We start from the raw sequence: 27500 nt of genomic DNA, 5'->3' as shown, positions 1-27500 counted from the left end.
ATACATCCTATGTGTTGTACGTACTGTATGTATATGCGCGCGCGTGTGTGTGTGCATGTGCATGTGTGTGTGCATGTGTGTGTGCATGTGTTTGTGCGTGTGCGTGCGCGTGTGTGTTTGTGCGTGTGTTTGTGCGTGTGAGTGTGAGTGTGCGTGAGCATGTGTGTTCGCGTGGATACGTATGTGAGTGTAATCCGCTTCTTTCTCAGACGTTTTCTCCCAGATCTCGGACTCCAACGGGATGATGACGTTCTCCAAGTTCGACCAGTTCCTGCGGGAGGTGCTGAAGCTGCCCACGGCCGTGTTCGAGGGCCCCTCGTTCGGCTACACCGAGCACTCCCTCCGCACCTGCTTCCCCCAACAGGTGAGAGCAGACTCAGGCCTCCTGGAGCTGGAGTTACACAGATCACCGACCAACAACCACACTGAGATAATTCTGCACAGAATTATGTGTGTTTGTGTTGTTTTGCAGGAGAAGATCACTGTGAACATATTTGTGTGTGTGTGTGTGTGTGTGTGCTTGTGTTGTTGTGTTGCAGGAGAAGATCACTCTGAACATGTGTGTGTTTGCGTTGTGTTGCAGAAGATCACTCTGAACATGTGTGTGTTTGTGTTGTGTTGTGTTGCAGACGATCACTCTGAACATGTGTGTGTTTGTGTTGTGTTGTGTTGCAGACGATCACTCTGAACATGTGTGTTGTGTTGTGTTTTGTTGCAGAAGAAGATCACCCTGAACATGCGTGTGTTTGTGTTGTGTTGTGTTGCAGAAGAAGATCACTCTGAACATGTGTGTGTTTGTGTTGTGTTGCAGAAGAAGATCACCCTGAACATGTGTGTGTTTGTGTTGTGTTGCAGAAGATCACCCTGAACATGTGTGTGTGTGTGTTGTGTTGTGTTGCAGAAGAAGATCACCCTGAACATGTGTGTGTGTGTGTTGTGTTGTGTTGCAGAAGAAGATCACCTTGAACATGTGTGTGTTTGTGTTGTGTTGCAGAAGATCACCCTGAACATGTGTGTGTTTGTGTTGTGTTACAGAAGAAGATCACCCTGAACATGTGTGTTTGTGTTTGTGTTGTGTTGCAGAAGAAGATCACTCTGAACATGTGTGTTTGTGTTGTGTTGCAGAAGAAGATCACTCTGAACATGTGTGTGTTTGTGTTGTGTTGCAGAAGAAGATCACCCTGAACATGCATGTGTTTGTGTTGTGTTGCAGAAGAAGATCACTGAACATGTGTGTGTGTGTGTGTGTGTGTTTATGTTGTGTTGTGTTGCAGAAGAAGATCACCCTGAACATGTGTTGTGTTGTGTTGCAGAAGAAGATCACCCTGAACATGTGTGTGTGTGTGTTTGTGTTGTGTTGCAGAAGAAGATCACTCTGAACATGTGTGTGTGTTTGTGTTGTGTGTGTGTTTGTGTTGTGTTGCAGAAGAAGATCACTCTGAACATGTGTGTGTTTGTGTTGTGTTGTGTTGCAGAAGAAGATCACCCTGAACATGTGTGTGTGTGTGTTTGTGTTGTGTTGCAGAAGAAGATCACTCTGAACATGTGTGTGTGTTTGTGTTGTGTGTGTGTTTGTGTTGTGTTGCAGAAGAAGATCACTCTGAACATGTGTGTGTTTGTGTTGTGTTGTGTTGCAGAAGAAGATCACCCTCAACATGTTTCTGGACGCGCTCATGGCCGACCCCCCCCCCCAGTGCCTCGTGTGGCTCCCCCTCATGCACCGCCTCGCCAACGTGGAAAACGGTAACCAGGCAACCGCCGCGGCCTGTCAAACCCCCCGCGTTCCGGGTTTCCCAACGAAGCGCAATTTTCCCGTCATTCTGTTCGTTTCCAGTAATTTGTCCTGTCAAAATCCTGTCATTTTCTTGGCTTACTATGTATATATGCCAGGTCTCTCTTGAAAAAGAGAAGCCAATCTCAGTGGGGATTCCTGGTAAAATGATGGTTAATAATATATATTTTTTAAAAACACAAGAAAGCAAATGAGGATGGTAATGCACAGGTGCACTGGACAGAGCGAGGAAGTGTCACAGTGTGTGTCTTTACGTTCCGTATCCATGACCACCCACTGTCATCTCATCACAGCCCCGTCTGTTAGCGCTGTCGTGCTAATGCACAGAACAAAATGTCCTATATTTAGACATATAATTAGTTTTACGCATTTTCCAATGGGGAATTTCCCCGTCCGGCGAACTGTAACTAAAAACAAGCTGATATTTTGATCTTCGTAGAAAAGAGTGAGAAAGTGAAACGTGTGAAAATGAATATGATTTTAAGACTCATTACGAGACAACTTATGACAGAATGTTTTTCAAACTAAACTGCCCTGAAGACAAGGGTCGTGTCCCAATACTAAAAAAAACCCCCCCAAAAAAACCCTCCTTTCCTCCACAAATATAATCTCCTCCTCCTATTTGGAAATTCGGGTAGGGAAGAAGATGAGTGGTCGATGCATTTCTTGAGTATTGGGACACTCCCCCCCTGCGACCCCGGCATAGCGCCCCCCCCCCGCTGTCAAAATAGAAGCACGGCGGGGTGGGCCCTTCTGATTGGCCGGTGCGCCCCCCCCCCCCCGTTTCCTGTCACCTGACCTCGGCGCTTCCTGTGCCTGCAGTCTTCCACCCCGTGGAGTGCTCGTTCTGCCGCAGCGAGAGCATGATGGGATTCCGCTACCGCTGCCAACAGTGCCACAACTACCAGCTGTGCCAGGACTGCTTCTGGAGGGGCCACGCCAGCGGCCCCCACAGCAACCAGCACCAGATGAAGGAGCACTCCTCCTGGGTGGGTCGCCGCGGCAACCGCCGCGCTTTGGAGCGCGGGGGGGGGGGGGGGAACGGGGAGTTCCATTTTGGTCCCGACGTGTATGTATGGGCGGGCCGGCCTTAGATCAGTCCGAGATCCTCCCACGTCTCCCATTGCAGGGAGATTTCACTGACTCTCATTGGCTTGGCGGGTTGTCTGTCATGCCACTGGGCTCTTGATTATTTGCAGTTATCAACAGCCTCTCTTGTTAAAGTCGCCATGCAACGGAAGTTAGAGCATTAATGCGCTTCCGTGATATGATGTGTACACAAGCAGAACCAACTGCGTGGCGGGAATGTTTGAAGGGCAGGCCGTCGATTTGATTGACATGGTAAACAACCTATTGCAGCAGGTTGATAGAGTGAGGGGGAGGGGCAAGAATGCATGCCATAGCGTGAAAGGATGCTGAGTGGAGGGGAGTGGATGATTGACAGACATATTTAATCGGCACTATTGGTTCCAATTTTGATTCACGCCCGCTGGTAAACGATGACATCCCTTTCCAGGAAGTGGTTGGAGTGGCCCTTATAGGACAGCAGATCTCCAGGAACAGGGTTGGGCAGCTCTTGTGTACATGACGGACCAACACCGTAAGCTGAATAATCCTCACAGCCAGTGTGGTGTGGATGGGAGGGCAGTGAAAACAGTCTGTGGGGTTCAGTGTGGCAGTGAGTCTGCTGTAGGAGGTCCATCCCACCACTAGGTGTCAGTACAGGCCGGCATCTCAGCCGGGGAGCGCAAAAGGACAGGATGTTCTGTTCTTTTTTTTTTTCCTGCTGCATAATCGGTTAGATTCCCGTGACTTCTCTTTTCCCCCAAAAGCCTTTTCGTTTTTAAGACATGTTAGAATAGACACAGACGGAGGACTTTTGAGTCGCCCAGTCGGTTGAAAAATTAATCCTGAGAGGCGCCTCGCCAATGCGCTTATGTGGCTGTCTGCGGCATCAGCTCCGTAACCAGGCAACGGGCGTCTGCTCTGTAACCAGGCGACGGGCGTGAGCCGCGCGAGCTATTCCGCGCGCGGGGAGCGCACAAAGGAAATGCAAATGGAGGTCTGGGTTTGAAGAGACGGCGGAGCGGCTGTGAAACCGCTCTGTGATTTAGAACCACAGAGCGAGAGGCCGGTGTGTCACAGCGTAGCGGTGACACCGATTGGCTGCTGATGTCGTGTTCTGGGAACCTGATTGGCTGCTGATGTCGTGTTCTGGGAACCTGATTGGCTGCTGATGTCGTGTTCTGGGAACCTGATTGGCTGCTGATGTTGTGTTCTGGGAACCTGATTGGCTGCTGATGTCGTGTTCTGGGAACCTGATTGGCTGCTGATGTTGTGTTCTGGGAACCTGATTGGCTGCTGATGTCGTGTTCTGGGATCCTGATTGGCTGTCAGTGTCGTGTTCTGGCTTCATAGCCCTCTCTGAAACCGAGGTACTGACAGCGCTCTTAACACTGTGAGCTGTCAGCAACTTTTAACTGCAGTGCAAATAAAAAATTTGGCATTCATTTGTATACTTGCCCCATGTTCTGATCTCTGAATCTCGCTAAAGTATATGTCAGTGTATCAGAGTCTGGTCCATCTCTATTTGGATTAGGCATAACTGCGGCACACTTTGATGGCAGTTGCAGTAAGTAGCTTTTACCAGGAGGTGGCAGCAAAGCAGAGGAAATGCACTGACGATGTGTGCGCTCTGAACTGCACTGACAGCATTATGCTGATTTTATTGTGACCGATTCTTCAGGATTCCAGTGGCCGCTTTGTGCCAAAAGCTACGTTTCACCCTGTAGCTGGTACAGTTTTGCAGCTCTGCTGCATACAAATGGCGTGAAATGAAATAATAATCATAGCAATAATAGAGTTTTACCTGCTTCCTTCAGAATAATCTGGCCTTTTACAGGCCCAAGCATCAGTAATCATGGTGCTGCACGTCCAGCTGAACCCTTCCCTGGGGTCTCCTCCCCTGGGGTCTCCTCCCCTGGGGTCTCCTCCCCTGGGGCCTCCTCCCCTGGGGCCTCCTCACCCTGGCTCTGTTAGCTGCAGAGCGTCGGTCTCGCTGGCCTGAGTGTGTGAGTCAGTTCCACCGTTTCACCACTAGAGGGCGACATGGTCTGCAGGGGAGTGAAGTTGACACAAGCTCTGCTCTTCGAGTTCTGCTTCTGCGCAATCGTCCTGCTACCTTAAAGATGTGTGTGTGTGTGTGTGAGAGAGAGAGAGAGTGTGTGTGTGAGACTGCTGTGTGTGTGTGTGTGTGTGTGTGAGAGAGTGCTGTGTCCTTTTTGAGGTAATTCACTGAAAACTCCCAGAGACGGTGAAAGAAAATGGCAGCCGTTGCCGTGGGTGACCGACCGACAGGCTTTCCGATGTGAGCCCCCCCGACTCCAGACCTCTTAACGCCGCCTCGGCCTGCCAGGCCTCATCTCACTCACTCTTACATATTTATCAGAGTTATTTTAAACCCCTCAGCGCTCACAGAACCGCTCCTGTGGTCGGGTTTGATTTTAACTCGACTGAACCGCGCGTTTGCATTAATGCAGTGCACCCTGCTGCAGCTCAGACTCTGTCAGCTATGAGCTCACTGTGCATTACTGCACTGTGCAGACCTGCATGGTGCAGGCACCCGGGCTTTTAACAGGGCTCCTGGTCACCTGGGCTTTTAACAGGGCCCCTGGTTACCTGAGCTTTAAACAGGGGTTCCTGGTCACCTGGGCTTTAAACAGGGGCTCCTGGTCACCTGGGCTTTAAACAGGGGCTCCTGGTCACCTGGGCTTTAAACAGGGGCTCCTGGTCACCTGGGCTTTAAACAGGGGCTCCTGGTCACCTGGGTTTTTACAGGGCCCCTGGTTCCCTGAGCTTTTAACAGGGGCTCCTGGTTACCTGAGCTTTTAACAGGGCTCCTGGTCACCTGGGCTTTTAACAGGGGCTCCTGGTCACCTGGGCTTTTAACAGGGCCCCTGGTTACCTGGGCTTTTAACAGGGCCCCTGGTTACCTGGGCTTTTAACAGGGCCCCTGGTCACCTGGGTTTTTACAGGGCCCCTGGTCACCTGGGTTTTTACAGGGCCCCTGGTCACCTGGGCTTTTAACAGGGGCTCCTGGTCACCTGGGCTTTTAACAGGGGGTCCTGGTCACCTGAGGGGGTCATTTAAGGTACTGTAGCGGGTCCCTGGCTTATTTCAAGGCTCCAACCAAATCCCAGGGGGTTTCTGCTCTGGTTGAGAAAATTGGGAAAGTTGATAATTTAGTATGGTTCTAAGAGGGACTCAAAACCAGAGTATAGCGGCCATTTTATTTGGGTTGAAAAGGTATAAAGTTGAGAGTCCCATAGGACACTCTTGACGCACCTGCATTAAAGGATAAACATTGTTAAAAGAAAATGCACAAAAGCCAATACCGCATAACAACAAGGATGGTGTTAAAGTCCAGCGATTAGCATTTTAATTGTCGCGACCAATGGGCCTTTTTAAACTCGGCACGGGAGATTTCCCTGCCGCGCCTGGCTGTGTGTGTGGCGGGAAGATTAGGAAACTGAGGAAGGTCGTATGCAGAAACGCTGGGGTTTTGTTTATTTGCAGAATGGACATTTATTAATTCAGTGTTATGATGTTATTTTGTGACCCCTGTGGTTATGATGTAAGAGAATTAATTAACTCCGCAGTCGGTAGTCAGAGTTGCCGAGCCTGTTATTTTCCTTTAAGGACCACAATGCTTTGCGGTTAAAAGCATGTAAGAGGTAGATTAAAGAAAACAAGAGAAGATTAAGGAAAATGTAACATTGGGGTGGCTGTGTATAAAACGGGCTGTCGTTCCTGCAGGGTTGACCCAATATGGCTGTAAAAGTCCTCAAATTAAAGCTGAAAATCTGCACTTTAATCACCGGCCATTTTATTAGTTTGTTTTGTAGGTTGCAGGTTTTAATGAAAAGCGATGACATCACTCCACTGAACTGTGCATTCAGGTGTCCCGGTAGTGTCAGGGGTGGCCTGTAGCGTAGTGGTTAAGGTAAAGGACTGGGACACGCAATGTCGGTGGTTCTAATCCCGGTGTAGCCACAATAAGATCCGCACAGCCGTTGGGCCCTTGAGCAAGGCCCTTAAACCCTGCATTGCTCCTGGGGAGGATCGTCTCCTGCTTAGTCTAATCAATTGTACGTCGCTCTGGATAAGTGCCATTAATGTAATGTAATGTAATGTCAGGCTCAGTCTGTCTGTGTTAAAATGGAGGGCAGTTCAGAGAAAGAGCAGTTGCAGGGTCTCCTGGGCGAGGAGAAGCGCTCCATCGCCGGCCCTGTCTCAGCGTGACTTGCGTGTCCTCGACCCGCTTCAGCCAGCGGAGGTGTGAGCGTGCCCTGCTGTGCCTCGCCCAAGGCCCTCAGCCCAGTGCCAGCACGTCAGTGTGGACCAGCCCAGTGCCAGCACGTCTGTGTGGACCAGCCCAGTGCCAGCACGTCTGTGTGGACCAGCCCAGTGCCAGCACGTCTGTGTGAACCAGCCCAGTGCCAGCACGTCAGTGTGGACCAGCCCAGTGCCAGCAGCACGTCTGTGTGGACCAGCCCAGTGCCAGCACGTCTGTGTGGACCAGCCCAGTGCCAGCACGTCTGTGTGAACCAGCCCAGTGCCAGCACGTCTGTGTGGACCAGCCCAGTGCCAGCACGTCAGTGTGGACCAGCCCAGTGCCAGCACGTCTGTGTGGACCAGCCCAGTGCCAGCACGTCTGTGTGAACCAGCCCAGTGCCAGCAGCACGTCTGTGCGTACCAGAGAGCATGAAAAACACACGTTCTGGACCTCCTCAGAGGTCAGCCATTTTGAGAGAGGGTGTGAAACGTGGGGTAGACCCCCCCCCCCCCCCCCCAGCACCCCTAAATTCTGCGTTAGCGGGAGCGGGACTCTAATCCGTCTCCCTCCGTGTCGGGTGGAGGGAGACGCGGGATCACGCCGCATGACCTCAGGGCTGAATCACCATGGTCACCCAGCCCAGAAATCCGGAGAGATCACCATGGTTACGGGGACGAGATATCAGGGTACGTCCCCCAGAACACAGAGAGCATCGCCACAGTTGGGCCAATGAACCAGAGGCGGTAAAATATGAGTGAGACGGTCATGATGTCAACTTTACTGGGAGAAAACCAAAGCAAGTTGCACCAATCACAGGGTGTTTTAATAACAACCAATGCAACACTGATTGGTTAAAACTTTCTGGGTATGTTTCCTGGGTCCCTATGGGAGGAAGTAGCCAAAAGGTCAACCAGTCACCACCGGCGTTGTTCTGTTGGTTTGTTAACAATGTCCTCTGTGATTTGGTGAAGCTCTGTTTCCTGTGAGTGAAATGATGTCCTTATTTGAGTAACCATCCCAGAAACATCGGGGAAATCGCCACAGTTACAGAGCCGAGTTTCACCCGGAGTGGGCGAATGTTCATCCCTTCGTTGTTGACTGAAAACGAGCGAACGTGGGGCACAGCGTAAAATGGCGGACGTGAAATGAAAGGCGTCTCCGTTAATGGCGGCTCTGTTCTGCTGCCGCCAGGTGACGAGACGGGGCTATAAATAGGCGAGGCTGCGGCTGGTTTGATTCCGGGGACGGGCTTTTTGTTCTGCGGCGGGTCTTTGTTTTGAGCGGAGCGCGGGACTCGCGGGTGTCATGCGGTGATCAAGGTCAGCGCGTGACGCTGCTGGGAAATCAGGCGTCAGAACTGGCGGCTCCCGGAATAGTGTTACCTTGAAAAGAAGGCTGGAATGGTGTGAATCTGAATATATCCTGCTGTGTGTGTGTGTGTGTGTGTGTGTGTGTGTGTGTGTGTGTGTGTGTGTGTGCGTGCGCGTATGGACTTTCTGTGACACACTTTTAGTTGAAGCAACTTTACTTTTAAAATGTGCTGGCTTTTGGGAAAGGGTTGGTTGGCAACGGAACGGACACCGGTGTGGTTTGCAGTGTTTGGGTGTGACGTGATTTTGTGTTGTCGGGACAATAGGACTACAATTCCCAGCAGTCCACAGCAAGCTTCTCGTGGATTTCCCATGGATCTCTGCAGGAATACGGGCTAACAGTGTAGCACCAGATAAGAGCTCAATAAACCTGCCAAGCCACATAAGTAATAATCATAACTACTACTATTATTAGCAGTGGTAGTCGGAGTAGTGGAAGCCATGTTATGCAATAATACGTGAGAAGGAGTGACTTTGACTTTCGGTGTATTGTTGCAATTATACAACAGGTTTGCAAACACGCTTATACATAAAGCATAGACGTAAAACCGACAGTAAATACAGAAACTCAGATTCAAGCTTATACTGTTTTAACAACAGAACAGAGTGCTTCTGAAGTGTAGCTAGGCTATGAGATTGATATCTCTGATATATTAAGTTAGGAGTGACTTATAGTGAGATAATGGCAGTCACAATGTGAGGTGGGAGCTGTTGTATAATCTCTCTTACGATGATGATTATTATTCTGATGTTTATTGTGGTTATTATTGTTGTTATTGGGTGACCCCTGACCCCGGGGCGGTGTTGTGTGTGCAGAAATCCCCGGCGAAGAAGCTGAGCCACGCCATCAGTAAGTCCCTGGGCTGCGTGCCGAGCCGGGAGCCGCCCCACCCCGTGTTCCCCGAGCAGCCGGAGCGGCCCCTGGACCTGGCGCACATCGTGTGAGTACCGCCGCCCCGCCCTGCCCTGCCCTGCCCCGCCCCACCCCGCCCTGCCCCGCCCCACCCCACCCTGCCCCGCCCCGCCACGCCCCGCCCCACCCCGTGTTCCCCGAGCAGCCGGAGCGGCCCCTGGACCTGGCGCACATCGTGTGAGTACCGCCGCCCCGCCCCGCCCTGCCACGCCCCATCACCATGCCAACGCCACGCCCCCACCCCGTCCCGCCCCGCCCCGTCGCCGTGCCGACCGCCCCCCTGTGCCAATCCGGGGTGTTAAACCACGCCCACTCCGCACAGGAAGGGCCAGAGAAGAACCCTGGTCTAGTTAAAGGGTTCTTTGTCTGACAAAATGGTCCTTTGTCTGGGAGCTTTCGCACTTCACACCGATGACAGAGGGTTGTATGAAGAACTAAAACAGACAAGCCTACGGTCTTTTTTTCTGAGAGTGTATGTCTCTTCATGATTCCTTCTATAAGTTGGGCATCTTCGTTTGTTGGGCTGTATGCGCTGTGTTTGTTTTATTCCACCGTGGATCACTCTGGGCTACTTTTATGTACTGTTTGTATTATATATTATGCATATTGTTATTATTAATAATGTTGTTAGAATGACTGTGCCAAACTGCCGAATGGAAAGTTGGCATCTTGTCTCGTGTGAAAGGTTGGTTACCACGACTCCCATCGCTTCTCTCTCTGTCTGTCACCAGTCTGCCTTTCTTTCTCTTCCTCTCTTTGTCTTTCTTCATTCCTTTCTTTCTTTGTCTGTTGGGAAACAAAAGTGTGGATTTCTCCACTTTATACTACATAATTTGTATTGCTCTTGTTTTACAGTAACTCTTGGTACTGCCTCTCAGTTACATTTACATTTTAGTTATTTAGCAGACGCTTTTAATCCAAAGTGACTTACAAGTGCATAGGTTCATCCACAAGTTAAAGCATGAGTTGGACACAGAAGAGTTTACTTTACATACCGTGTATCTCAGAGGAACAGTATCCAGTGAAAGACGACCGTACATGTCTTTTCTTTTGTCACTTCATTTGTATTTATTTTTTATGTTTTTATTTTATTTTTATATATATATATATATATATATATATTTTTTTTTTTTTACCCGTATTCGATTCTAACTTCCTGATACGATGTTAAAGCACAAAAGGCAAGCCACCGTTCAGTTTGTATCTTTTATTATTTAGGGAGTTTCGAATACAGATCATTTATATTTCATATTTTCAGGCGCTAGCACTCGTTCTCTATTAACTCTACCGCAGACCGTCCTCGTAGGCCTGAAGTGCTGCTAAGAGTTGTGTTTTCCAGTTTGATTTGTTTGCAGTGAAGATTTAATGGAGACGGGCAGGAGTGGAGTTTTATAATGGCTGAGTTAGTGTCATATCTCTGTACTGACGGTGCATTAAACCCCCACAGCTCACAAAATGGCTGCCTAGCGCTACACGGCAGTGCCACTCTACTCTAGATAGTGCAGCTGTGTCTCACACATAAAACTGGAGCTAATGGTCTTTCCAGTGCCCGATATTTTCCGCTTGTCTTCAGTGTTGTGCACTGTAGCTCTGCTAAGAAAGAAATAAGGAAATGAATAAGTAAAGTAGTAAATAATTAATCAGTAATAAGCAGTCACAAAATCCCTGCCATGAAGTCTAGGACGGACCCATCAAGGTCCTTGGGGCACGCCGCCAGGAACGATACGGTGCATATGTGGTTGCGTCTGTGTGCCGCACTCTCATCGGCTGCTTCGCGTGTGCCCACTCAACGCGTTCGACTCTACCGTGTGGTGGAATGTCGGCGGGATTCAGTTGTGCTGATCGTTCCGCGCTCCGCCGTCTGAAAGACACGGTGTCGAGCCGCAGCCGGTAACAAACTCGCACAGATGGCAGGAGGAGGAGCGCCCGTTTGGGTGCCGAGCGCGGGACTGCGGGGGGGGGAGTAGGGGGGCGTTTGGGGCGTTTGGTCAGGAGTGGAGTTGCGGTCACGCCAAACCCGTCACTCGCTTGGCGACGCAGCAGCTAATTACATCTCCGCTTGGCTCCGGTCGGAGGCTGGGCTGCTTCGCGGAAAACAACTGTCGAATTTCGGCGTCTCCCCGCGGAACTGTGCGAGGAGTGGAGCTCTTTAATTAAGCGATAACGATTTCCCCCCGGTAATTGTGCCGGTGCCAGCGTTCAGAGACAGGAGCCACCGTTTCCTCCCGGAGTGCTGAAGGTGGTGCGCTGATTAAAAACGGCTCGCTTTGTCAAAGAAACACATCGCCGGTGGTTTAGGTTCCTCCTCCGCCTGCTTCACTGGATCATTCCGGGGGTTGGCCAGCCACCTGGGCCTGATCATTTCTGAAATACTTTGTGACCTTGGAATTATGAGGTTCTATCTGCGCTCTGAGTTGTTTTGAGATATTGCGCTTCAAAGCTTTTTGCATCATAATGCGGCAAAAACTGAAATGCAGGGCAGTTCTTCATAGATCAAAATGACAGACACTCTAAAAGTAGTCTGAATGTACAACATGAACATCCTAACAAATTGCCCTATAAACAACATCTTTATGACGCCAACTAAATTTGGTCATAAGACCCCTCATTACTCTTAAGGTCTTGATTTCTTCCGACTTTGTGTTTGTGTTGCCCCGTAAAAGGGGCGTCGCTCTCGTCCGATTGGTGCGTTGCTTGTGAAGGGGTGTCTGATTGGTTCAAAGCAGTCTCAAGTTCATCTGCAGTTTACTTCGATTGACGGCACTAAGGCCAATACTAGACAAGTGGACAGAAACGATTAACTGTTGTCCGTGTATGTTCACAGTGTGTATTTTGGTTTGTAGTTGGCATCATTAGCTTACAGTAGGGCTTTAGTTATGGCACACCCATACGCTCTGTTATGGGAAAAGTTGTTCGGCAATTTTGTTGCTCATACAGTATTAATCAGGTGATTCAATTACATTGGATGTTACTCTGGATACAAGCGTCTGCTAAATGAATGTACTGTAATGCTAACTTTATAATTTTTATAATTACAAGCCTTATTCGCGTTTAATTACAAGCGATCCGGGTCTGTAATAACACGTGCAATAACATGGGCTGTGAATGCATTAGCATGCAACTACGGCTATGGATTTGTAGCACTTTTACACGCGTACTTTGTTGGAGATAAATGTTGTGATTCTCTCGAGGTGCCAAGGGTTTTCTCTGCGCTGAAGTACTTAAGTAAATTCATGAGTCAGTGCTTAAGTTCGATACTTAGAGACCACTTACACTGTGCCTGGAGATACTCTCACGCAGATACTGGCCAGCTGTAGCAAATTCAGGTTCATTAAAATGTTCGCTGATACATGGGATGTGTTTTCACGAGCGCAAGTTATGTGCTGTATTTAACACTTCTGCGGTTCTCCTCTGTTCAGGAACGTGCGGATGAAACCATTTAAGCGGGTGTTTTTGCCCCCCCCCCCCGTCACGAATTCACAGTCTGCCGGCCCAGCACAAACAGACGCTGGGCGGGATCGATTTCTGTTGTGCTGTTTTTCTGTAAATCACACGGAAGGATCTATATTTCCACCCCGGGGGAGGTTGGGGTGGCTGTTTGTGTGTCTTGGCTGTGAATCGGCCGCATCGATCACTGTTCCGCGATCCGAGCTTTCTCTCGGGAGCTCTGTGCCACTCTGGACCGCCGTGCTATTCCCAAACGTTCCTGAATCATCCCGGTCCCAGCCCCTCGAACCCAACACGGACCCCTCACCCTGTACCCCCAACCTCCCCCTCTCATACACCCAACATTCAACACTCCCCACCCCATATCCCCAACCCAACCTCCCCCTCTCCTACACCGCATGTTCGACCCACCCCACACAACTCAGTGCGTGTGCGCGTGTGTGCGTGTGTGCGTCCGTGCGTGCGTGCCTGCGTCCGTGCGTGCGTGCGTGCGTGCGTGCGTGTGTATATATATATCTTTATTTTGGGTGCAGTTGGCTGAAAGATCTGAAAGGTTTTTACGCTTTATGTGTCCTGGCTCAATGGCGTGGGGAAAGCTGTACACTACCGAGGCTGTAACAAGATCAGGTGCTCGACAGTCATGTGCAGAAGCAGGTGGTTCTCTGAGATCGTTTACCTTTATAAATACAAACCCAATAAACTCCCACACACACCGTGTTTCGCCCAAATTTCGCTCATTTATTTATACGACGTTGAACACCACAGAGGTTCCAGCTGGCAGCGTGTCTTCAGAAGGCCCGTCGCGGGCCTAGCCTCACAGTTGCTCTCTGCTGTAATATGACTGAACGAAACTGGCGGCCCACCGTGGGAGAGCCAATCTGCTGAGATTCTGCCCCCCCCCCCCCCCCACCAGCTCCCGAGAGTTGATTGGCCAGATGTGTCTGTGCGCACGCCAAACTCATTACCAATAATGAAAAATCCATGTCTTCGTTTACTTCATCTGGAGTTTTGAAAGTAACTAAAAGTATCTACCAACTAAGTAACAGTAAAAATGAGATAAACGGATCAACGCCTTTTCTTCGCTCGAGATGTTAGAACTTTCTACCCCTTAAAGGACATCACATTCAGCAAAATGTCTGTTTATACATTTATTTATACACTTCAGGTCAGGGTAAAACACGTAATTGTTTTTGATCAAAACACTCAGCAAAGAGTAGAAGAGTATTTTCGTCCTTTTGAAGAATTTCTTTTTGAGTTGCTACTGCTGCTCAAAAATGAAACGAACAGTCAACAGTGTTGTGTGCATGAGCTTTCCTGCTTGCTGTGTGGTTTTTAATAGCTGGATATTTTTATAAATATGATGCATAAAGTTTAAAAGGTGGACTCCTGGATGAGCCTGGTTTCTGTGGGAGTCTCCAGCCCTCTCAAAATGGCGGCTCCACTCTCTGATATTCGCTCAGTCTCCTTCTCAAAATGGCGGCTCCACTCTCTGATATTCGCTCAGTCTCCTTCTCAAAATGGCGGCTCCACTCTCTGATATTCGCTCAGTCTCCTTCTCAAAATGGCGGCTCCACTCTCTGATATTCGCTCAGTCTCCTTCTCAAAATGGCGGCTCCACTCTCTGATATTCGCTCAGTCTCCTTCTCAAAATGGCGGCTGCACGCTGATATTCGCTCAGTCTCCTTCTCAAAATGGCGGCTCCACTCTCTGCTATTCGCTCAGTCTCCTTCTCAGTCTCCACCGCTCACAATACAGGTACATGAATGATGTGTGTGTGGGACTTGTGCAGCTGAGAGACTGCGTGTATATTTATACCCCTGTAATTTATGCCATAAATATGCATAGTATAAATATGAAATATACATCCATGCCCAGAGAGAAATAAATGCATTTATTTTACGGGAAGTCACTGACTCGCAGTGAGAGGATATTCCTCCTTATATAATTTTTTGTTTGTCTCGCAGATATTTGATTTTTTTTTACATAAAGTAGTATAAATTGAACTTGGAGGAGTCTGTTCTCTCCAGATGGTACTTTTATAGTTTGCACTTTTTTCCTTAACTCTAGCAAACGGAAGATTTTGCTTTTTTATGTCTTCACACAGTTTTTTTTCTGTGAACTCAGCAATTGCTGAAACTAACTTGCCGAACTGAATTTGTGAGGAAAAAGTGTAAGGCTTATTTTTAAGTTTAAGTTTAAGTAAAAATGTTGTGTATATACGGGTACGTTTTCTTGGCTGGTGGCTTAAAGTAGTCATTTGAGGATTTGAATTGTGAAAGTTCCAAGTTTTGAATGAGAAGGGGATTTAGTCTTTTGTCCGCTTACGGATAGTTGTGAGAATAGTTGTGAGAATAGTTGTGAGAATCGTGGCCTTTGTTTTTCTCCCGAGCTGAACATTAAACCGTTTAAAGAGTTTCTCATTGCTGAGAGAGTAATGGGGTGTTTTCCATAAGCCCCTTTGTCAAGGTTAAAATCCACTCAGCCGCGTTTTAATGTTCAGGAGAAATCGAACCGATCTGAAATGCTTTTGTGGGGTGAGGTGTGTGGGGGAGGGGGGTGGGGGAGGGGGAGGGGGGTGGCCAAAAGTTCAGTTCAGCCCAGAGCCCCCGTGTGCCTCTCTGAGCCCATTACTCCAAGTGCATCCTGGGTAACGAGGCCAGGATTTATGAGCATCCGGCGTGAATATAAACATCATAACGACTCTATTTTAATACAATGGGCTGCTGGTGTCCCCCGGAGGATGAGTAGACCTTCCCAGAATGCCACGCCCGCCCTCTCTCTTGTACTCTTCTGCAATCAGCGGATCGATGTGATTGGTGGCTCGCTGTCTTGTCGCTCTTTGTCATTCTGAATGACAGGGAGAGGAGACCAGACTGTACAAACACACCACAGCAGAGTGTCAGTGTCTGTCAGAGATTGGGGGAGGAGGGGGGGTCGGTGTCCTTACCTGGGCTGTGATGGAGGCTGCTGTGTCTACCTTTAGGGAACCGCAGTACCAGTCAAATCTATTCCTATCCGTCCCCTGTGTTCCGTTCAGTCCCCTGTGTTCCGTTCCGTCCCCCGTGTTCCGTTCCGTCCCCCGTGTTCCGTTCAGTCCCCTGTGTTCCGTTCCGTCCCCTGTGTTCCGTTCAGTCCCCTGTGTTCCGTTCAGTCCCCTGTGTTCCGTTCCGTCCCCTGTGTTCTGTTCAGTCCCCCGTGTTCCGTTCCATCCCCTGTGTTCCGTTCCGTCCCCTGTGTTCCGTTCAGTCCCCTGTGTTCCGTTCCGTCCCCTGTGTTCCGTTCCGTCCCCTGTGTTCCGTTCAGTCCCCTGTGTTCCGTTCCGTCCCGTGTTCCGTTCAGTCCCCTGTGTTCCGTTCAGTCCCCTGTGTTCCGTTCCGTCCCCTGTGTTCCGTTCAGTCCCCTGTGTTCCGTTCAGTCCCCTGTGTTCCGTTCAGTCCCCTGTGTTCCGTTCCATCCCCTGTGTTCCGTTCAGTCCCCTGTGTGGTGTGGAGCGGTCGGGGGAGATGGTGTCTGGGTGTTGGGTGTTGGAGGGTCGGGGGAGATGGTGTCTGGGTGTTGGGTGTTGGAGGGGTTGGGGGAGATGGTGTCTGGGTGTTGGGTGTTGGAGGGGTTGGGGGAGATGGTGTCTGGGTGTTGGGTGTTGGAGGGGTTGGGGGAGATGGTGTCTGGGTGTTGGGTGTTGGAGGGTCGGGGGAGATGGTGTCTGGGTGTTGGGTGTTGGAGGGGTTGGGGGAGATGGTGTCTGGGTGTTGGGTGTTGGAGGGGTTGGGGGAGATGGTGTCTGGGTGTTGGGTGTTGGAGGGGTTGGGGGAGATGGTGTCTGGGTGTTGGGTGTTGGAGGGTCGGGGGAGATGGTGTCTGGGTGTTGGAGGGGTTGGGGGAGATGGTGTCTGGGTGTTGGGTTTTGGGTGTTGGAGGGGTTGGGGGAGATGGTGTCTGGGTGTTGGGTGTTGGGGGGTCAGGGGAGGTGTTGTCTGGGTGTTGGGTTTTGGGTGTTGGGGGGTCGGGGGAGATGGTGTCTGGGTGTTGGGTGTTGGGGGGTTGGGGGAGATGGTGTCTGGGTGTTGGGTGTTGGGGGGTTGGGGGAGATGGTGTTGGGTGTTGGGTGTTGGCGGGTCGGGGAGATGGTGTCTGGGTGTTGGGTGTTGGGGGAGGTTAATGTTGTGTGGCAGCGGCTAATGGGCTGAGGTGACTCGGGCCTGTCCCCCTGATGGCCTTCTCCTTGTTCCACTGCGTTAGCGTCTAACGAGAGAGACGCAGAGAGAGTGCTTTTAGAGAGAGCCGACTGCTTTTAGAGAGAGGAGAGAGATGGAGAGAAAGAGAGGAGAGAGGGAGGGAGGGAGGGGGAGAGAGGGAGGACAAGGGGAAAGTCCATCAGCTGCATTGAGAGCGAGAGAGAGAGGGAGGGAGGGAGGGAGAGGGAGAACGAGAGGAGAGGAAGGAGAGGAGTCTGACAACTACATTTAGAGAGCTTTGCATACTTAGCAAACTTAGCATACTACGATTTCAATGAAAATCAGCCTGAAATTTAGTATGAGTAGTCTGCTAGTATGGTGTTCTGAACACTGCCGTACTGTAACCACGTCTCAGGTAAATAATATTCCAGCCCTGTACAATGCATACTCAAGAATAAAAGAAAGGCGTCTTCCCGTTATTTTAATGAAGGTATTGAACGAGAGGGTGTCAGATATTTGTTTTTTGTTTTTTAAAGAAAGACTCTATAAACCCTTCCTCCTCTGCCCGACTTGAACAGTATTAATTCAGTTTTAATCGCGGGCGGCGTGCGGTTTAAATCGGGACGGCGGCCGCGTTTCGCCTGTTTTCACACGCTGCGCGCCCGTATCGACGCCCCGCTCCGTCGGGGGAGGGAGAGGGAGGGGGAGAGGGAGGGAGGAGTGTAATTAGAAAGTGCCCGAGAGGATATATCGAGTCCTGTCACCTGACGTGAAAAATGGAAGGCCCTCATTTCCCCACGGAGAGATGGCGTAATATAAACGATTTCCACCGTGTCGTTCTCCGGAGGGAGGGAGAGGGAGGGAGAGGGAGGGAGGGAAGGAGAGGGAGAGAGAGAGGTAGGGAGGAAGAAAGATGGAGAGGGAGAGGTAGGGAGGGAGAAAGAGGGAGAGGGAGAGGGAGAGGTAGGGAAGGAGATAAAGATAGGGAGAGGTAGGGAGAGGTAGGGAAGGAGAGAGAGAGAGGGAGAAGGAGAGAGGTAGGGAAGGAGAGAGTGGGAGAGGGGGAGGGAGGGAGGTGGAGGGAGGGAGAGAGGGAGAGGGAAGGAGAGAGGGAGAGAGAGGTAGGGAAGGAGAAAGAAAGAGGGAGAGGGAGAGGTAGGGAAGGAGATAAAGATAGGGAGAGGTAGGGAAGGAGAGAGAGATAGGGAGAGAGAGAGGGAGGGAGAGACCGAGGGGGCTGGCTGGCCATTCAGTGGTGTTTCACTGGGTGTAGCTCGTTTTTGGTTCGACTTTTTCCTCCGTGGTTTGGAATGCCGTATCGTGCTCAAATGGCAATCCCCTCTCTCTCTTGTCCAATCAGGAGAGAGTAGATGAGCCTCCGGCACCGCAGAGCCCAGAAACGGTTCCGCAGCGCAGAGCAGAGCGTCGAGCTGTGAGAGCACATATATGGGTTCATAATGGACCGCCCTCTGGAGTTCACCAGACCGCTAATTATCCCATTTTCCCCACTCAGGTGACCAGCTGCAAGGCAGGCATCACATTTTGGCTATTGTGTGTGAACTGCCGTTCATAGAACGATGGTATCTTTGCGTATGAAAGACTGTGGAGGTGGGGGTTATCTTCATGTTCCTGCATGGTTGTGTCTGTGTTGTGTAGAGGAGAGAGGCCGGACACAACGGGAAGCGGGCGAGGAAGAGGAGCTCTCGATGATGAAGAGTGAGAAACTGATCACACAGAGAGTGTTTGCATTCCACTCGACACAGTACTTTTGAGTTTTTAATCTTCCTTTGAAAAAGAAAACTTTGATTCCAATTTGGAAACAAAGTGCAGCTCTTGTTTATCCCTTTGGCTGAAAACATCTGGTGAATGCCCAAATTGCAAATCTCAAACGAAAATGTTTTTGATGTAAAAAAAAAAAAAAAAAAAAAATTTAAAAAAGTTACCCGCATACTGAAAGTGTCCACTCTCTATACGTCTGTCAAAACACAATTACTAAAAACCGTCCTGTGTGCCAGTTATTGAACTGATGAATTGATGCCAAGTTGCAGATAAACATTCCCACCAATGTATTTCATAAAAAAATGAATAAATGAGCTGTGTCCTCGGGCGATGCGACACGTTTTCCCACATGTTGCTGAAGTAACGCGGCCTGAGTTCCTCAGTCTTACCTTGTCCTCTCTCGCCTGGCGTCTTTAAACGCTTGGTCGCCTCGGAGACCTAAATCCCGCAGTATGTGAGCACGTAACGCCTCTTTAATACAGACGGGCGTGACTTCGGTCGAACAGTGTGAGCTAGCTGATCAGACCAGTCACAGCTGCCATTGGGACACTGTGGGACTGACGATCGCTACGGTTCGGCATGTGGGGGCAGAGGTCCAGTCTGTTTGGAGACCAGCTTCAGATCTTAATTTAATTATCCCGGAAATCTGTGGCTCTGCTACAGATGTGCTTGTGTCCTTGGTGAAGACTTTTATTATTGAGGCTGGATATAAGAGTGAGCTAGCATAGCATTACAGACACGCACATACACACACTCACACCGACACAGACACATACACACTCACACATACACACAGACACAGACACACACATACTCACACATACTCAGACACACACACACACACACACACTCACACAGACACAGACACACACACTCACACATACACAGACACACACACACACACACACGCACACTCTCTCTCACTACATCCACACAGTGTGTGATATACAGAGAGAGGTAGCCTCAAACTACATCCACACAGTGTGTGATATACAGAGAGAGGTAGCCTCAAACTCAACTCATCAGGAAACCTTACCTGTGCAGAGCAGTGCTTAGGAAACTTTAGTTGCAGGTTCAAAGTCCTACAGGGTAGGACGTGGCATTGCTGGATTGGTCAAATTCACTGAACCGCTTCCCAGACGTGGGTCAATTACTGTATGTAATTGTTTTGGATTCAAATACTTTCCTGTGCTCAATCGATCTTGCCCGGCGCATTTAAGTGGGCCAGAAGCCGAGGTTTCCTGAGAGTATTTCATGGTTTCCAGTACGCCAGACAAGCTCAGTAGAGTGTAGAAAAGTAGTTGCATCCAAAACGGACGTGTTTCACCCAGGCACGCTGCACGGAAGACATGACACATCCGTGGATCAGTGTTAGTCCCTCTGTCTCTGGCGAGCAGAAACAGGATGTGGTTTTACAGGAAGACTGAATTCTCAGGTGGTAATCTGCGGCCCTGTCCTCCCCCTCCCTGGCCTGAGAGCGGCAGAGTTAATGAAGTGGTCTGGCCAGCGGTGGGGACGCGGTAACCGCGGTTACGCCGCCCGAGCCGTGCGATGAGCTTCCTGTCCCTGTCAGCCGCGGCGGGAACGCTCTCCCACAGCGCGCCCGTCTGAAGGAATGTCTCCTTCTCATCCACAGGTGCCAGGAAGTGGCCCTTCTCCCCGCTGCAGTGGAGTCGCGGCGTTTTTTTTACAGCACGCCGGTCTCTGTGGGGCTTCTTTCCCGTTAGACTTTTTCATGCCTTTATTGTGTGAATAAAGCGTCAAAGAGAGAATACTGCACTCTTGGAACTAATGGCACAGGAAGTGCCTAAAAAGGTGCAAATGCTTATCACTGGAGCGGTACCCTATCGATGCATAAAAGTGTGCCCCTAGCCAGCAATATATAATTAATTTGTACCTTTTTATTGCCGGGAAAACGTACTCATTTGTACCCAGAGTACAGTGCTGTACTTTCAGGGCACATTGGGGAAATGTGATCCTTGGAGAACAGAAGTGCACCTCCGCTGTGGTTGTGTTTCTGAGAGCGCTCTGCTGTTGGTCCTGCGGTTCTGGGAGCCGCTGCCTTGCAGTCGCCCGCGCCGTGGGCCGGCTACATGGGCCCAGTGTCCTCCATTTTGTTTTACTGCCTCCCCCGTTTTCCAGACAAAGAATGGATTCACCTGAGAGAACCGAGGGAGGGAGGAGAGGAGGGGAGGAGAGGTGGAGAGGTGGTGGGGGCGGGGGATCGGGGCGGCGTTTGAAGATTAAAGGGAGAATTAGCCCCGGAGTCTCGCTGGAGGTCGGCGGAACGTTCCGGGGGCGGGGAGACGCAGCGCATCGATCTCCCCGTCTGAGCGGAACACAAAGGGGAAGAGCGGGGGAGGAAGGGACAGTCTGAGCGTAATGTGATTGTCATCACCGACCGCAGCGCGGGGAGGGGGGGATGAGATTACGCTGAGCGGACCAGGCCAAACTTAACATCCTGTAGGCATTTCAGTGTCTCTCGAACACTATCAGACTGATTAAAAAAGAGAAAAACGTTTTCCGTGTCCCCGTCGGACTGGATGAGGGCCACTGATCACTCCATTACTTCTGCGGTTACAGAATGGAGATTTTTCTCAGACTGGCACAGAGATGTTATTGCGGTTCTTTGGCTCGGACGGAGACCCTCGTCTGCGGTTTGTGTGCTTCAGGCAGAGCAGCTACGGGAGGCCGGCGTTCAGACCTGAGCTTTCCTTATTCAGTCAGGGAGTACTGAGATGAGGCCAGAGAAGGGGGAAGATCGAGCAAAAGAGTGACGGAAGAGAAGGATGAGGGAGAGAGAGAGAGAGGGGAAGGGAGAAAGGCAGCAGGAGAGATTGATAGAAAGAGGAGGAGACTAAGAAAGACAGAGAGAAGGATGGACGGATCCCACGCTGTGTGAATTCCCCCCCCGCCCCCTGCTGCCCCCCAGCCTTGTTATTTACTGCCCCTCCCCCCCCCGCCAGAATAACTCAGAGTGCCATCGTACCCCCACTTACTGAACCCCCAAACCCCCCAAGAGCACCAACCAAGATCACAAATATATTATTATAAAGTTCTTACCTGAGCATCACTGCCAACTGAACGCAGCTGAAATTTGTGTGAAGTGGGAAAGACTTTTAGTGAATACCTTTCAGGATGTCCCTGGTGTGTGTGTGTGTGTGTGTGTGTGTGTGAGACAGACAGTGTGTGTGTGTGAGTGTGGGTGTATCTGTGTGTGTGTGAATGTGAGACTGTGTGAGTGTGTGTGAGACCGTATGTGAATGTGAGACTGTGTGAGTGTGAGTGTGAGTGTGAGTGTGAGTGTGAGTGTGAGTGTGAGTGTGAGTGTGAGTGTGAGTGTGAGTGTGAGTGTGAGTGTGAGTGTGAGTGAGTGTGGGTGTATCTGTGTGTGTGTGTGAATGTGAGACTGTGTGTGAGTGTGTGTGTGTGAGTGTGGGTGTATCTGTGTGTGTGTGTGAGTGTGAGACTGTGTGTGAGTGTGTGTTTCTTGATCTCTGTGGAACAGTGCTCACATTGCTGAATCGTGTTTCCATGGTTTCATCAAAATTCATATTCATCGCTTCCACATAAGTGCTTTTATTATAATTACACTAAAACGGTCTCCTTGTGGGCATTTGTGTTTTTATATTCTGCCTGCCTCTGTGTGTGTGTCTGTGTGCATGAGTGTGTGTGTGTGTGTGTGTGTGACTGTGACTGTGTGTGTGTGTGTGTGTGTGTGTGTGTGACTGTGTGACTGTGTGAGTGTGAGAGAGAGTGTGTGTGAGAGAGAGTGTGTGATAGAGAGAGTGTGTGAAAGAGTGTGAGTGAGTGAGTGAGTGAGTGAGTGAGTGAGTGAGTGAGTGAGTGAGTGAGTGAGTGTGTGAGTGAGTGTGTGAGTGAGTGTGTGAGTGAGTGAGTGAGTGAGTGAGTGAGTGAGTGAGTGAGTGAGTGAGTGAGTGAGTGAGTGAGTGAGTGAGTGAGTGAGTGAGTGAGTGAGTGAGTGAGTGAGTGAGTGAGTGAGTGAGTGAGTGAGTGAGTGAGTGAGTGAGTGAGTGAGTGAGTGAGTGAGTGAGTGAGTGAGTGAGTGAGTGAGTGAGTGAGTGAGTGAGTGAGTGAGCGAGCACTGTACAGCGAGCAGAGTCCAGACCAGCGTTCTGTGGAAAGGGAAACTAACTCTCATGAAGATGAATAATCGCTGAGGTCGGCGTAGCTAAGAGGGCGGTGGGAAGGTAGTTTTCCGGGTGAAGCGAGCGGGATCTCCAGACAACGGCCGTCAGCCAATCGTATCGCTCCGAACCGGGGCCGTCAGCCAATCGTATCTCTGAAGCAGGACTGTCAGTGAACCATGTCTGTGAGGCAGCGCTGTCACTGAATCAGACCTCAGATAAGATTGTCAGTGAATCATATCTGGTCAAACATTAAGGTTGTCAGTGAATCATATCTGGTCAAACATTAAGGTTGTCAGTGAATCATATCTGGTCAAACATTAAGGTTGTCAGTGAATCATGTCTGGTCAAACATTAAGGTTGTCAGTGAATCATATCTGGTCAAACATTAAGGTTGTCAGTGAATCGTATCTGGTCAAACATTAAGGTTGTCAGTGAATCGTATCTGGTCAAACATTAAGGTTGTCAGTGAATCATATCTGGTCAAACATTAAGGTTGTCAGTGAATCATATCTGGTCAAACATTAAGGTTGTCAGTGAATCATATCTGGTCAAACATTAAGGTTGTCAGTGAATCATATCTGGTCAAACATTAAGGTTGTCAGTGAATCATATCTGGTCAAACATTAAGGTTGTCAGTGAATCACATCTGGTCAAACATTAAGGTTGTCAGTGAATCATATCTGGTCAAACATCACGATAAACGTGAAACCAATGGGACAGTCACAACTGGGAACTGGATTCTCTTTTTCGGTGGAGACCTAGGGGGTGTAAGAGAGAGAACGCTTGAGTTGCAGTGTTTCGGTCTCAGAGTGAGGAATATCCTCGGGCCTTCGTCCGGCAGGGAGGAATGAGTCGAGAATTAAGAGGGAATATGGGAAAGTTGTAATTGGTGGGATTGGCGTTCCCGAGTGTTCCCGCTCGTTTGGAGCCTCAGCGGAACGTAGCGTTCCAGGTGCGGAGGTACCCACTTTTTAATCCCAGTCCTCTGAGGAAGGTTGTGTAGCGTTCCAGGTGCTGGGGTGTGGAGGTACCCCCTTTTTAATCCGGGTCCTCTGTGGAACGTCGCGTAGCGTTTGGGGTGCGGAGGGTACCCCCTGTTTTAGCCCGGGTCCTCTGTGGAACGTTCCGTAGCGTTTGGGGTGCGGAGGTACCCCCTGTTTTAGCCCGGGTCCTCTGTGGAACGTCGCGTAGCGTTTGGGGTGTGGAGGGTACCCCCTGTTTTAGCCCGGGTCCTCTGTGGAACGTCGCGTAGCGTTTGGGGTGTGGAGGGTACCCCCTGTTTTAGCCCGGGTCCTCTGTGGAACGTTGTGTAGCGTTTGGGGTGCGGAGGTACCCCCTGTTTTAGCCCGGGTCCTCTGTGGAACGTTGCGTAGCGTTTGGGGTGCGGAGGTACCCCCTGTTTTAGCCCGGGTCATCTGTGGAACGTTGTGTAGCGTTTGGGGTGCGGAGGTACCCCCTGTTTTAGCCCGGGTCCTCTGTGGAACGTTATCGCTCTGGTTTCACACAGCCGTTGTCACGGCGCCACCGCGGGAGCCAATTAGCAGACTGCGCAACTGCCTGCTGGGAAACGCGGTTTCTTCCGCGATCAGATAAACCCGACCTCTTCTCTGATTTTCTCTGAGGAAACACAAATCGGTGCAGAGCGGAGGAACGTGGCTTTCTGAGCTTCTGCTGAAGTCGCGGAGAAGCGGCTGGTTACCGCTCATTTTCGGGTGTCTGGGCCGACGCGGGGCTGATGGGAATAAACGGGCCAAACGGACAGAAAGTGATTTGTGGTGTTAATTTAAACGTTTGCATTCGACCAGACGTGTGTATTTACGGTGAAGACTTTACTTCAGGAAGTATTCAGACCCCTTTGCTCTTCTGCACACGTTATTGTGCTGTAGATTTAATATTAATTCGACAAAATTTAAATGTTTTCCCATAAATCTGCACCTATAACCCATAATGAGGACTTACCAGGAAAAATTAGATAAACTGCCCAAATCCAGGTGTGCAAAGCCTGTAGAGACTTACCCAGGAAGACCCACAGCTGTATTTGCTGCCAAAGGGGATTCTACAAAGTACATTCACTTTGTCATTATGGGTTATTGAGTGTAGATTGATGGACAAAAATGGCAATTGTTGCACAAAGTGCAAAAAAAGTGAAGGTGTCTGAATACTTTCTGAAGCGATTGTAAGTTGAGTGTAATCAATGTCTTGCAGTGATTCACTTTACCCTCATTTTCTAAATATTATCAGATACGAGCCATTTGGAATGGAGAAAGTAGTCTTTAATCGAATAGCAGCCCGATTTAACAGAGTAATGAATTCCCTCTTCCCTCTCCACGCTTGAGTGTTTACTCATTGTTTTTCTTGAAAGGAATTTGGAGACTTTGTATTCCCCAACAGCAAGGCTCTTTGTTTAATTTGAGGGTGATTTGCGGTGGATCTTAAAGAACTTCTTACCGAGTAAACAGGTCTTGCTGTTTTTGGCTCTTAGTTCTCGTAACGCCGGAGGTTGTGATTTTGATGAAGCTGTTCTAATTCTGAGTTGTGATTTTGATAAAGATGTTCTGATTCTCAGTTGTGATTTTGCTAAAGATGTTCTGATTCTCAGTTGTGAACATGCTGAAGGTATTTGGTTGGTTGGGCAGGTTGAGTTGTGAACATGCTGAAGGTATTTGGGTTGCATTACATTATTGGCATTTGGCAGACGCTCTTATCCAGAGCGACGTACAGTTGATTAGACTAAGCAGGAGACAATCCTCCCCTGGAGCAATGCAGGGTTAAGGGCCTTGCTCAAGGGCCCAACAGCTGTGCAGATCTTATTGTGGCTACACCGGGATTAGATGCACCGACCTTGCGTGTCCCAGTCCTTTACCTTAACCACTACGCTACAGGCCGGTTGGCAGGTTGAGTTGTGAACATGCTGAAGGTATTTGGTTGGTTGGGCAGTTTGAGTTGTGATTCTGCTGAAGGTATTTGGGTTGGTTGGGGCAGGTTTGAGTTGTGATTCTGCTGAAGGTATTTGGGTTGGTTGGGCAGGTTGAGTTGTGACATGCTGAAGGTGTTTGGTTGGTTGGGCAGGTTTGAGTTGTGATTCTGCTGAAGGTGTTTGGGTTGGTCGGGCAGGTTTGAGATGTGAATGCTGAAGGTGTTTGGGTTGGTCGGGCGGGTTGCAGATTTACGATGTTGTGGGGTGCACTCACTGGGAGTTTCGTTGGCCAGAGCTGCTGCCATAACTCACGGGAGGACTCGCTTATGTTCCACTCCGCTGAAGAATATCCGCTTCTCGAGTCCCAAGAATATCCGCTACGTGAATTTAATGTTAAAGTGTGAACTCGCCAATTACCGTTGCCGTCAACATTTTCTGTTGTAAAACTATCGCGTGGTAACGTATTTATCCTGAAGTTTCAGTTTTTAAGACTGTGTTTTTATCTTCCGGCGGGGTGAGAGTCTTTGTGAGAAGGCCTGTATAGGAGCCCAGCGTTTCCCACACACGGTTTCCACGGGTTTCCATAGCGGCGCCGGGAATGAGACGGGTCGCACACGCGTGTGGACGGCTGTGTTCGTCGGCGGGGCAGCGGTTAGTTACGGCGCCGGTGTCCGGGCAGGCGTTCGGAGCGGAGAAAGGAATGCTGGGACTGTACGGGACCCTGACTGCGGCCCTGATTTACGCCTCTCTCTGAACCGGACTGAACAGAACCGCCGTCTTCACTCGGAGGGATTTAAAATCTGCGATGGAGTCGGGTCGGGCTTAAACGGCTGTTTTTCTTCTCATTTCTTTGTTCCGGCGCGTTTTCCCCTCCGTTGCTCAGATCCTGAAAGGCGGACTCGCACGCGAGGCCGTGCAGATGAACCGCCTCCTCTGGAGCTGCATCGTCTTTTACTTTTATTCACACCGTTTTTCAGAAAGGTTCTTCGGATTCTCAGCCCACAGGTACATTACATCTCCCCCCCTGGAAAAGCAAACGGTAAACATTGACCTGCTTTGAATGGTTTCGGGGGTTTTTGGGACACTGGTTTATTTTTCTTGTTGTTGTTGTTATTCGTGTTGTCGTTCTTCTTCTGTGGTTGCCTCATGCTCAGGGTGGCATTGGGAGGCTTCGGTCGTCAGTTAACAGTGAGACCGCGCTTCTCCGGTGAAAACGCTCGTCCGTAATCGTGTTGTTTTGGGGACAAACTGAACGGATTGTGACTGGGATTAATGTGCCCACACGGTGTCCCCAGGGGCCTGTGGAATAATCGGATCACGGTGCAGGGCTGGGGAGTTTTCGCACGGGCCTGCTGATCTCAGTGGAAGTTTCAGATGAAGGTTGCACACAACCTGGCACAGTTAGGCCAGCGGGCCTTGGCTCTCCATGAGGTGGCATTCCAAGGGTGGTGTCATGGTCAGCCTGGTCAGGCTGGTCAGGCTGGCTTAATCTGTGTTCTTGACACTTTTACCTGGTCAGACAGCCTATATAATCAGCTAGTCCTATATAGGACCGCCAGCTTGCTTTACCACCTTGACCAGCATTGACGGCTAGAAGTGTTGAAAACACACCTTAATGATC

At 50.0% G+C, this 27500-nt stretch overlaps 1 protein-coding gene across 1 annotated transcript in view; it reads left to right on the top strand.

Annotated features, from left to right (window-relative positions):
• dtnbb (dystrobrevin, beta b) overlaps nt 1-27500 on the top strand; it is a 121048-nt gene that overhangs the window by 42408 nt on the left and 51140 nt on the right. Inside the window, exons 7-10 of the mRNA XM_061241729.1 lie at nt 210-364; nt 1638-1743; nt 2615-2781; nt 9314-9438. Of these exons, the coding sequence (XP_061097713.1) occupies nt 210-364; nt 1638-1743; nt 2615-2781; nt 9314-9438 (553 nt within the window). The remainder of the gene's footprint in view (nt 1-209; nt 365-1637; nt 1744-2614; nt 2782-9313; nt 9439-27500) is intronic.

Source organism: Conger conger, chromosome 5 (assembly GCF_963514075.1).
Source record: "Conger conger chromosome 5, fConCon1.1, whole genome shotgun sequence".
NCBI classification, from domain to species: Eukaryota; Metazoa; Chordata; class Actinopteri; order Anguilliformes; family Congridae; genus Conger; species Conger conger.
This window is presented reverse-complemented; position numbering and strand designations above follow the sequence as displayed.